General features: G+C 39.9%; 1 protein-coding gene across 3 annotated transcripts in view; it reads right to left on the reverse strand.

The window, feature by feature from the left end:
- The window catches only part of CORIN (corin, serine peptidase), a 111,551-nt gene that overhangs the window by 74,266 nt on the left and 24,363 nt on the right, over window positions 1-12,922 (reverse strand). For all 3 annotated transcript variants that reach the window (XM_028745118.2, XM_028745117.2, XM_028745122.2), the window contains one exon: window positions 7,742-7,952. In XM_028745118.2, the coding sequence (XP_028600951.2) occupies window positions 7,742-7,952 (211 nt within the window). The remainder of the gene's footprint in view (window positions 1-7,741; window positions 7,953-12,922) is intronic.

The raw sequence follows: 12,922 nt of genomic DNA on the forward strand, positions 1-12,922 counted from the left end.
TGGCCCTTGCCATCAACTTATTGCATTGAGCAGGTGCTTAAAAGGACTGGATTCAAGATCATGTAGGGTTTCCAATCACATGGAATACCATATGTGCATACAACTGTACGCACTGTACATGAAAAAAAAACCTTTTACACCTACTGTATGCAGATTGCTTGGGGCTGAACCAGCAAGCATGAACCCCACTCCTACACACATTATTTCCCTCAGAGGATTCTGAGCTCTGAAGGTTGTGAAGGGTTGCTGGGAAGGGGTAAACTACAGTGCCCATAATTTTTTAAGGGGAAGGATATGCTTCAAATGTGCTTTAAAAGTGTGGTGTGTACACAGCCTTAATCAGTCGAAACATATACTATGAGAATGAGGCTGCTAATTGAAGTTGACAACACTACAAGCAGCAAATTCTGGACAGAAATAGATGAAAAATAGAGGGGGTATGTTTGATGCGCATTGTAGATAGTATTTCAGTGTGTGAAAGGGTGTGTGAAATGTGGCAATGCTAGGGTTCATATTTCACAGCTTGAAAGTTTAGGAAAAGCCTGCTGTTAAGTCTGAACAAGAGTTTTTAAAGCTGTACTGTGTTGACATTCCTAAATACCTGAAGTAATTTCTTGTTCAAACTGAACATAGTTAACACTAATTACTGCCATTTGTTCAGAGTTTAATAACTAAAAGAGTGCCACCAGTTATCATTGTCTGCTTCTCAGCCAAATGACCTCATGACGGCTCATTGAGTGTTTTCTGTCCTCATATTTAAGAGGAATCAAGTTAATTGCAAAAAGCCAGGTGTTAGGACATAGAAAATACATTTCCAATATTCAGCAGCTGACTCTAACCAGAAGAATTATCAGGAATAGCTAGCCTATCATAGTTTTTCTGTACAAGAGAAAAGTATTTCAGAATGCCATCAATTCTGGTCTGTTTTCTGTAAGTCTTTCATACTTACAGTACTTTCATAAAGTACAATGTAGTTCAGTGGACTGAATATCAGACTTGGGTCAGGAGCGTTGGGCTATGACTACCAGAGCCGTACTGCATGAGCTTTCTCAAAAAATACCTCGGCCCTAATGATTTCCTGTCTATTAATTATGTGCATGCTGTCACATCCACAAGAGCAGCATGGAAATTATCTGTAAAAAGCCCACTGCATACTCTGAAATAAGGGTGGCAAGTTCTTTCAGTTTTGGTTCTTTCAGTTTCTCGTTTTTCCAATCTTAAATTTGGTTCTCCACATTTCTGCAGAAATTTGCAAAATTTCTTTTGAAAAATTCTCATGAAAATTCTTAGCCATTTTGGTACACATTTCTCCTAATGGAATTTTATTATTTGTGGGGGAAAAACAAAACAAAAAAAAACAACCCATCTGCCCCAGCAACTCTGGGTGGCTAATAAATGCATTTTTGTAAACATTGGTCGGTTGGAGAAGTGCATTTCAAAGAATGACTATGTTTCAGTTCTCATGCGTTATAGAAAGTACAAAATTGATAAATTTGACTTAAAATGCAAATGGAATTGAATTTGTCCCCCATCCCTACTCTGGAATAGATGGGGATCAGGGAAGAGGAGAGGGAGTGATTCTATTACCCGTTCTCTTTTCCACCACCTCACCCCAAAGTTCACTGCAGAGGAAGGAATACAGCTTACCTTTGATCAACTAGCCTCCCCTCAAATATCCACCAACAGAAAGTTCGCTTCCCTTCTTCAGGGACAGTGGCGGTTGCGACATTGTGTAGCCTCAGTGTGCTGAGGTGGGGGGAAGAGGGCATTCCGTCACCCACATAGCCTTGGCTGACTGTGGGCCTTTCAGGACAGCCTATTAAATGTTGTTTGAATTGGCCGATCATGGCATTTGGCGGGAGGAGCCAAGACCCTTTAAATGCCAGCCACGATAGATACGGTCCTCCAAGACAAATCAGTTAGGGACAGGAGCCACATTAGGGAACGGTCCCTGCCTTTCTGAAGGTCACTACTCATTCATAAGGATGACACCTACTTATCCAGATACCAGTTCACTGCAGTTCTCAGAAAAGCCATTATGGAATGCGGCCTCAAGGCTAGAAAATTTGCTTCGCATTCCTTCTGCATAGGCATAGCCACCACAGTCCTCCAGTAGGGCCTTCCACCAGCCCACATAAAATCACTGGGTTTCTGGCAATCATCCACATGAAAGTGCTATGTGCCCACTGGAATGGTTGAGATTACTGCTTCATGTTGATGTTTTTCTTCCAGGCACAGGCCACAAGCAAGTTTGGATCTGTGGCACAGCATAGTGCAGTTTGTTCACAGAGAAGCCCCACCCCACCCGCCCCCGCCGTTTCATTTCCATGAAACATGTACTTAAATCCTTTCTAGCAGAGCTTGCTTTTTTATAACATTTGCTCCCTAGTCCCTAATCAGTTGCAATACAAAATGGAAGATTTACTGGCCTGCATTATCTCATAAAAACATTTACACCAATCAGCAGTGATAACCTTGTAATCAAGGGGTCTATTTAAAGGCAGAATTGCCAGGTGCGCTCTGCAGGAAATATGCATATCAGACTAGCTCATCCTGACCTCTCAAATATAGTTAATGTAGTTTGAAACACACCTGGCTGACTGAAGTTGGCCTCCCCCCGACCCCACAAAAAACACTCAAATGAAATGCATTGGTTTCTTAACTCCATTTAGTCAGAGCTATTCTTTCTACAGACACTTCCAGTGACTAGAATTATCAGTAAAATTAAATTTATTACTACTACTACTATTATTATTAATGAGTGGGCCTGGGCAAGCTCTCTATTAATAGCTCTCTATTAAATAGCTCTCTATTTATTTCTGGAGACACACACCTAGATGCTCTTTTCCTCTTCTGTTTGACTATTAATGTTCCTCACCAACCCTGTAATAGGTGCTGGAACTCATGTTTCCTCTGTAACAATGGAGGAAAGGTGTTTTATGTGTCCTGACCAAACCTTTCTGCTTGTGATTTGGACAATAAAACTCCTGGAACATGTGCTTAATATCATGCTATAAAAACAATAAATGTTTCAGATTTCTAATGCCAAAAGAAATAATTATAATAGAGAACACATTTTTATATTTAAAAAATCAAGATTAAATAATTGAACCATATGTCAAAATTAGACTGTTTTTACACTTGACAATACATATGTTAATACTTGCCAATCATAGTTAGTGTTCCACAAATTCTCTCATCTCTTAAGAACAATAGTTTTCTTTTCACTCATCTCCTTGTCAGCTGCCCTTATCACTCAGCCCTCTGCTTTCTTACCACTCTTCATTTGACACATAACCAAATTCCCAGTCCCCTCTAGTAGCTATTAATAGCTATACCTTTGGTGTGATTTCCTTCTGTCCCTGTCATGGGTTTAGTACTTCACAGTACTAAGTGATATCAAGAGCTTTCTTTACTGTAAAAGTAATTCATTTCTTGAACCTGCAATCCTATACATCATTGATGTTCTTCGACTACAACTCCCTTCATTTCTGCCAATGGGCCAGGATGGTTCAAGTTGGGATGGGAGTTAGAATCCAACAGCTTTAGGAGAGTCACCAGTTCTGCATCCCTGCCATGCATACTTATCTGGGATTAAGCTCCACTGAACTGGAGGTTACTTCCAAGTGGGCATATCCTGATTGGTTACTCCTTCAGGGTTGAGCCTGGGTTCAGGTATCTCCCCAAATGAGGAGTCCCACCAGGCTGCCAGTAGGGTGTCTAGACCACCAGATACAACTCTCCCTCTAGACTCCTTTACTGGGGTATCCTGCACTTTGATCCTGACCTAGGAGTGGATGAGGCTCCACTCCCCACCTCAACACTTAAGACTATGGATCCAGCCCATGTCTTTTTCCGCCAAAGTTATGACAATTGCTACGAAAAAGGCAAAACGCCCAGACAGGCTCAATAGGTCCACAGGCAAATTCCTTCCTGGCCCTGAAGACAATGATCAATTAGCTCCACAGCAATGATTCAGGTAGGTAGCCGTGTTGGTCGAAATATATATAAAAAAAAATTATGTGCCATACATGTGCGCTGCTCACCTACCTCCAGGCAGACCAGACATATGGGGTGAGTATGCTGCCCACTCCCAGTGCATCCAGCCTTTAAAGGGTCTTGTCTCCTCCTTTCAAAGGCCATGATCGGCCAATTCAAATAAAACTGAGCAGGCAATTCCAAGTGCCCCTGCAGCCAGCTGAAGCCAATGATGAAATCAGCCAGCCATGTCGGTGCTGGAATGCCCTCTCCCTGTGGCTCACCATGCTGTGCCGCTGTCCCCAAAGGAGGTAAGCAGTCTTTACTGAATACAATTACTAAATACAACAATTAAGTAATTGTCTAGTATAAAAAAACTGAAACCAAATATAATCAGACTCCAAATGTTTGGCAACTAGGTGAACATTTAGGTATTTTATGTCAAAAAATTGCAAGAGTATTTTAAGAAAAATATGGAATAAAATACCTTACTATCTCTTCATTTTGTTACAACGTAAGGTATATTAGGGATTGTGTAGATGAACAGTGACAGGAAGCCCCAAACATGCCTTTAAACAACTAAATGAATTAACCTCATAAAATGATGGGACATTGCTTTGGGCAAGTGGGGGAGGGTGACTTTGCTGGTATCTGCCACTTCTTTTTCATGTCTCGATGAGCACTCCCATACTGGAGTGGTGCAACAAAGAAGTGTTCAACTGCTAATGCACTAAAACAAAATACACACACATAAATATAAATCACAAAAAGGCTTGGACATGGGAAACGATTTGAAGAAAAACAAAGCAATCATATTCCATGTAGGCAGACTATATATTTTTCCACAGCTGCCACATGGAGAGGGCATCATCACTTGGGTATAAAAAGGTAAAGGGACCCCTGACCATTAGGTCCAGTGATCAATCATGATTAGTGGGTCTCAGTACCACAGGAGCTAATGGTGGCATGGAGGGCTGTCAAATGTGGTTTTATATGATACACCTATGTACCTGTATTTGCCATCTTTAAGCAATCACCGACATTGCACAGATGAGCACTGCATATGATTTAGTGTGTAATCACATGGAAACATTATGTGTGAATCAATGCTAATCACTCTGTGAATTAAGAGATTTCTTCACTCTGAACTGATTTCCACTCAGATATACCAGCACACCTGCAGCAACTAAAATTCACAAAGTGGAAAACGATAATCATTAACATTTATTTATTTTAGCTTATTTAAATATAATTTTAATAGCCTTGAAATAAGAAAAGCAGCCAGCACCCTGATTTGGAAACCTGAAGGGGACTGCAGCCTAAATAGGGAATAAGGTTGACTGGAATTTGATGAATTAGGTTTGCTAGTGTGGTGCGGTGGGTACATTGCTAGACTTCCTTAGAAAAACTTTCTAAGTCTATAGGTATGCATGAAGCTCATAAAAATAAGGGTTCATCCACACATCCATGTTCATCACTTGTTGACTGTAACATCAAGGTGGCCCAAAGAGTAACCAGAATCAATACCATTATTTGGCTGTCTCTTTTTTCATTGCAGATCAAAGCCCCTTCAAAATCATGTATCCATCATCCTTTAGTATGCAGCTCATCTCACTCTCTTGTCTGTAAAAACGATCGTGATTTTCTCCTCCTTTTCTCTTTGCACTGGATTCTTGCCTTCATCACATTCACTTAAATTTCTTTGTACTTCTAAATGCTTGAACCTCTTTGCTCCTTTTAATATTTCTTGTTTAATCTTTATACTCCTCCTAGAGCTGTATGTTCCTCTGGTACTAATCTCTTACTTAGATCAAAGATTACATCTGTTTTTCTCATGCCTCTGCCTATTTGCTTTGGCAGTAGTTTATCTCTGGAACTCATTGGCTCATTTGATTCAACCCTTCTGCTCTTTAACAAGTGCTTCAAATAATATCCATTTTCATGTAACTTTTCCAATTATCAAAATTTAGCAATCTATTTTCTCTTGCTGTCCCACCTTACCCACTCCTTCTTTCCTTTTCCACCTGCACCTATTTAGATTGCAAACCTGCATACGTGGCTCAAGGAGAGGCGAAAGGGGATATGTGCCACAGGTGAGAGGGGAAACAAACAGCACCCTGCCCTAATGTCATTTAACAGAACCACAAAAAAGTATTTCTCCCCTTTGTGTCCCAAAACACAAAGAAAAGAAGGCCTTCCTTCTCTCAGTGGTGGTGGTGGCAGGGAAACATGAATAGTCTTTCCCCTCTTCATCATCCCTTTGTCACTACCGCCACCAGGAAAAGGAAGCCTGCACAGGACAGAAGGGGAGAAAGAGTTTTCCCACTTAATGCTGTCCATCCTCGCAGGGCCAGCCTGGCTCAATAACCCATGAACCACAGGGCTGGCTTGATGCACTCAAGTCCTGGTGGCATCCAATGGAACCAAAAGCCTAGGAAAGCTGGAACAACTTGAGCCTCCTTGCCTCTCTAGCAACCTCCTAGCACCAAGAGAGGAAGAGGTGGAGCCACCATCACCATGGCACAGCATGGAGCTGTAGCAGACAAAAGGGAGGTGCCCAGCAGCAGGCTAAAGTGGGGGGAGATCTGTGTCAGAAGTGGCCCAAGGATGCTGCAGAGGTGAGCCAAAGGAGGGAAAGGAGAGAGGAGTTTCAGAGAACCATCTATGGGGGGGGGGGGGGATTGGCTGGTGTTGGCACACTCTACACATGGGCAAGGGCCATGCTGCACTTCCCCGCCTCCCCAAGATGACTCCCTGGCACTGGGAAGGAAAGGAAATTGGGGAGAGTAAGGTGTGGAGGCTAAGCCTCAGGACATGTGGGTGACCTCCTGGCTCCCATTCATCCTCCTGTGTTTCTCTCCCTTCGCTCCAGCAACTGTCCAGACTTCTGCCCCCTGTGGCAAAATGTATAGATCCAGGACTGTAAGCTTGCTAGTTCTGCTTAAGACTTGAGAAATAATAATCTTCAATATTATAATGTATCTTCTGGTGTCAACACAAAACACAGTATTTTTCAAGTGTTGTCCTTATTAAACTGAAAAGCACAATTATGTGAACATAACAAGAGTAGGGCTCCCCATGCCTGGCCTAAAACAAGTCTGTGTCTTCATTGGCTACACGGATGGAAAACTTAACCTTTGGCTGGAATACCTGTAAGGTATTCAGGGTGAAATAATGTGTGGAGGGGATGGCAGTAGCTGGCCCCATTGAAACCTCGCCACAGAGCCTAAAAACCACATGCATGGTTCTATAGGACTATAGAAACCACCAAATATTCAGCTGCAGGGGTACTGATGGGAGAAATGGAATGTATATCTTGCATAAAGCTACTCAAAGTACAACACATCAGGCAAAAACTACCTCAGATAGGTAAGAATTCATTTACATTTAAGATGAGCTGTATTATCTAGGGAAGAGGACAAATGCTTTCACAGGACATTTCAAAATGCTGCATATTGAATTCTGCCACTAAATTAAATGTGGATTATGATGCATCCAACTGGCCCATAATCTATAACAAAATCATTCACAAGAGTTAATATGTTCAAACTGTTATAAGAATACTATTTAGTTGTCCCTGAGTAATACACTGCAGCTTGTTCCTTTGAGCTCATTTAGCTTGGCAAAAATCTGTTGGAGACTGTCATCCACAGCTAAATTATTTCAATAAAAAAGGCCATATGGTTTAACTCTAGGCTGCATTGCCATGATTCAATATTTGGTTGTAGTTAGTTCTAATCACCCCATTTTAGTTCCCAAATACCTGTCATCACCATCACTGATGCACTCAGGAAGAGCAAGGCTACAGCCGAACAGCATGATGTGTTGATAGCAGCTGAGGCGGTTGAGATAACCGAAGAACTTGAGAAACTTTTCCATTTCAATGCTTTTGACAATGGAAAGGACTGGTGTTAAAGTGGTGTGGTTATATGGCAGCATTTGGCACTGGCTGTAGGTGATACTTATGCAGGAACCTGTGAAACAAGAACATATGCGGGGGATGAACAACATTATTATACTACAAAGTAATATTGGCTGAATAGTTGAAATAAATATGTGACATTTAGCTGCCTCCTCTGTTAGTACACTACTTTCTTGTTGTTTTTCTCACTTCCAACCTCATTTACATTTCCTTCTTTTTGATATACTGTTGCCCACTCTACACCCTGCCAGCACCCGTTTTGCCCCTGGGCACATGGAGCAACACCCCTCCTCTATTGTCTTCCCTTCAACAGCTAGCATTCAGGATTTTACTACATCCGAACATATAATGCCTAATAACCATTGATAAAGACTCTATGAATCTCTCCAAAATTCTTTTCAAGTCCTCAAGGCCACTGGGCATCACCACATCATATGGAAGTGAATTGCATAAATTAAATATAATATGCATTGTGTGAAGTCATTTCATTTGTCTGTCCTGGTACATTAATTTCATTGGGAGAACTTGACTTCTAGTATTATAATTGAAAGAAAACATATATTCAGATTTTCCACACTATGAAGAGTTTTATTACCTAATTTTTTTCCATTTGCCACCTTTTTTCTAAACTAAAAAGTTCCAAATGTTTTCTGCTTTTGTCAAAGGGAAAATGCTCAAATCACTACTACATTATTTGAATGCTGTTCTCTACACCTTCTCTAGCACGATGCTTTCCCAGTTCACTAATTTCAGCCACACCATGGATTTACATAAAGGTATTATTATATATCAGCAGTTTTCTTTTCAATCCCTCTCTTTGTAATTCCAAATATGGGATTTTCCTTGTTTTCCAGCCTTCCAACCCTACTTACAACACAAGTAAGTGCCACTGAGTTCAATGGGTGTATTGGATTGCAGCCTGCCTAAACAGACTCAAAATTAACATTGGTTGGTCCTTTCTTCCTTCATTTTAGTTTATTCAGAGTATTTATTATTCTTTATAAGAATACAGAAATGTACAATATGCTACAGTAGTATAGAACTATAATTAATACTGTGCAATTCCCACAAAATATTATTCATAAATACAGTTTTAATATCCGGTAATTAATTACATCATTAACCATTTAAAGAGGAAAAAAGAACCTAGTAATAATCCTTCCCCAGCTCAATTATTTCATCTATACTTTGTACTCTTAAATTTTCCCCAACAAATAGTATGAATTCACTGAATCTTGCACTTTACTGTTCCAATATAAAAAAAAACCCTCAATTTTTCTATAATAAAACATTTTCTCATTGTCTACCCTCTCTCATTTTAACCAGATTTGTTAATTTTACCATATGCACCACATCCCAGGCTTTAGTTAAGCAAAGAGGTGGCACTTTTCTAGTTCTGAAATATTATGTTGATAGCAGCCATTTACAAATAAGTTGTCATATCTATATCTACTGGTATTCCATGCCCCTCACCGGGATATCCAGATAATATTATCATTAGATCTCTTGGGAAGTTGTAGCCCATTATTTGTTTTCAGCATTTGTTTTCAGGCTATGAAATTCTGCTTTCTTTTAGCATCTCCAATTCTTGTATTTGTACATATTTCTGACCTCTGTCTTACATGTGCCTCTGTAGGTCATGTCAAAAATTCAGTTCTATAAATGTCTACTCAGAAGTAAGGCCTGTTGGAATAAATGGGATTTACTCCCAGGTAAATAGTATAGCAGTACTGTCTTATTTTAATTAGAAGCATCTAACATTTCAGGGTTTAAACATATGTCATATGTTGTCATATGTTGCAGATCCTTGTCATATGTTGCAGATTGCTTTCAAGAGTTTTTCTTACGCAGCATGTATAAATTCTATTTATTTTTAAAGTGACAACTTAACTAAATTTTCCTTTCAGTGTTCCTTTCTTTTATCTTCCCTCTAATTTATGTCCAAGTTTCCACAACATATTACAGTCTCTTAATTAAATAAACAACTTATAATAACATCACTTAGCTTTTGCAGTTCCATGCATTTTACAATGCAAGGGTTCCCCAATGCTATTCCTAACACATGGATACAATATTTATTGCAACATGTTTTGCCTCTATTAATATATTTAAACAACCAATTTCATACTATATGTTGCACATTTTTGCAATTAAATTCTTAGAGACCACCTCTTCCACTATAAGGCCCCACACTTTGGCAATTAAGATATTCTAGCAATGTGCTGTTCAAAATCTCTTGAGAGGTTAGAACAGCAGCTGGGAAGAACAGGGTTTTCCACTGCATAACCTGAGGCTCTACAACCACTACGCAGAGGAGATAAAGAATACTGTCTAAAGGACATTTGACAGTCATGTCTAATTAACATACAGAAATGCCATACTTGGTGCAAGCATACATTGGTCCAGCTCATTCTTGAAATACTGCATAAACATAAAGCTGTGTACAGGATTATCCCCATTAGTTTTGATTCCATCCAATGAGCTTGTAACCCCATTCTGCAGGCTACAGGGAGATACTTCTGTCTGGATAAGCTCTGGGGCTAACCCAATTTATTTTATATAATGTTCAATAATGGAGTGGCTAAATCTTTGGAATAAATTACTTAAGTTTTATGTGGCATTACACACACAAACACAATTTCCATTTCTTAAACTGAGCCATGTTGTACTGACCCTCATTGGAAACAATTGGGAATCCTCTGGTCTAGGATCTTCCAAAAATATTATTGGCCAGAAGCTAAGATGAACTGTACACATGCCTCATAGGGACAAAAGTATTACTTTCCAATAGTCATTCCTTCTTCACTTCAGAATTGTGAAAACAGCAATTCTGAAAGGGGAATGTCATCTATTCCCCTTTCAGTTTAGTCCTCACCAAACTATAGTTCTCAGGATTAGGTAAAGGTAAAGGTACCCCTGCCCGTACGGGCCAGTCGTGGCCGACTCTGGGGTTGCGTGCTCATCTCGCTTAAGAGGCCGGGAGCCATCGCTGTCCGAAGACACATCCGGGTCACGTGGAAAGCGTGACGAAGCTGCTCTGGCGTGCCAGCACCAGCACAGCGCACGGAAACGCCGTTTACCTTCCCGCTATAAAGCGGTACCTATTTATCTACTTGCACTTAGGGGTGCTTTCGAACTGCTAGGTGGGCAGGAGCTGGGACCAAACGACGGGAGCTCACCCCGCCGCGGGGATTCGAACCGCCGACCATGCGATCGGCAAGTCCTAGGCACTGAGGTTTTACCCACAGCGCCACCTGCGTCCCAGATTATTATTAATCCGCGTTCTCAGGATTATTGGGTAGCAAATAGCTAAACTGGTACAAAACCAGAATATATTTGTAGTATAGATGCAGCCAAAGAACTTCTCCGGACAATCTGTTTAGGGACTAGTCACCCTGATTTGCTTGCACACAGTGCTATATTTCTAGATTATAGGATATTGCATCATCAACTGGAGCTTTGGATGGGTTGTACCAAGTGCTATATTTTCTAGAAAAAGAGGTGCTGGAACTCACCATGAATGCTTCCCTTGATCTCTTATCATAGCAATGGCACCTACCTGAGAGGTGCCAGAACCAGGTTTTGACAAGTTCTGGCTGGAAAAAAGCCCTGCTTACATAAAGCTTACTAAAGACTATATCTGCTCTTTATTGAGCATTTGTTCTGATTGATTTGTGGGGTAGTTACATGACAATTAACATTCATCCTGATTTGCTTGTGGGGTATTTGTGTCTTCCAATTTATTCATCTCACACTTCTCAATACACTTTCCCATCACTTTCCAATCTTCTTTAACTGTGCAATCCTAACATTTCAGTATGCACTTGAATCTGTCCTGCAGAAATACTAAGTTTAGAAGCCCCCTAAAAGTCTCTACAACCAACAATCCAGGTGTCTTCTGATTTGCAGTATCAATCAAATTATCAAATAATGTGTCACGTGACTAATATGCTGATAATGCAAAAATCAAACTAACACCACAACTTTTCACCAAACCACCACCTCCCTGATGTTATTTGAAAATACTTTTTTCACATATAAAGTAAATTTTAAACCAACTTTTATATCACTAGTGTCAGCCTATCTTCCCCTTTGGTGTAAAATTATAGTAACAAAGAATGCCAGAACAGCACTTGGTACAACCCATCCAAAGCTCCATTTGATTATGCGATATCCTATAATCACTTGAGTTTATATTCATTTTAATTTATTTATAGCGTTTCTATGCTGCCTATGTGTTCTATGGAAACACAATGATGATCTTTTCCCATGAGCAGATTTTTTTAACATATAAACTGTGTGTCTGGTTAAAAAGGTGTGTGTTTACAAAAATACCAAAATATTTTTGAATGTGTATGCATTTCAGTTCCTCTGTTGGAATCGGAAACTATTTTCTTTCATATCATTTGCTTCTTTCTGGAAACATTTTTTCAGAACAAAGCATGACAGGCTGCTAGATCAGTTATGACAGCCAATAAGCTATACTATAAAATGAACACAAATGCACTCTCATATCATAGCCTCTAGTCCAGACATGGAGCAAAACCAATGCTGCCATTCCAACTGTAGAAGGACTTGTGATCCAATGGAAGCGTCCACTAACCTAAGAGAAGAGGGAGCAATTTCCCCACTGCAGTTCTGTGCCCTCTGAAAATCTTTTTCCAGCAATGTGGAAAGTGGCACAAAGGCTGCAAGAGAGGAAATTAGCAAAAACTGCCTCCCCTTCAGCTGGATTAGAAAACATTCTGCAAGAACAGCAGCACTGAATTTGCAAATATTTTCTTTCATGAGATGTAAAACTTACAATTGGTCTTTTAAAAATCAATTGGTTTTTTATATTTAAAAAACCAGTCATACACAACTCTCAGCAAATAAGAGTTTATACTCTATAGGCCATAATCTTTGTCAACAATTTTATAAGGCTGAATTAACTAAATTCCACTTAATTTATGTACTTAGTAAGCCACCAAAAAAATAAAAATAAAACATTAAGGAAAGTGAAAGATTATAAGTAAACAGGTT

This window comes from Podarcis muralis, chromosome 9, assembly GCF_964188315.1.
Source record: "Podarcis muralis chromosome 9, rPodMur119.hap1.1, whole genome shotgun sequence".
Taxonomy (NCBI): domain Eukaryota; kingdom Metazoa; phylum Chordata; class Lepidosauria; order Squamata; family Lacertidae; genus Podarcis; species Podarcis muralis.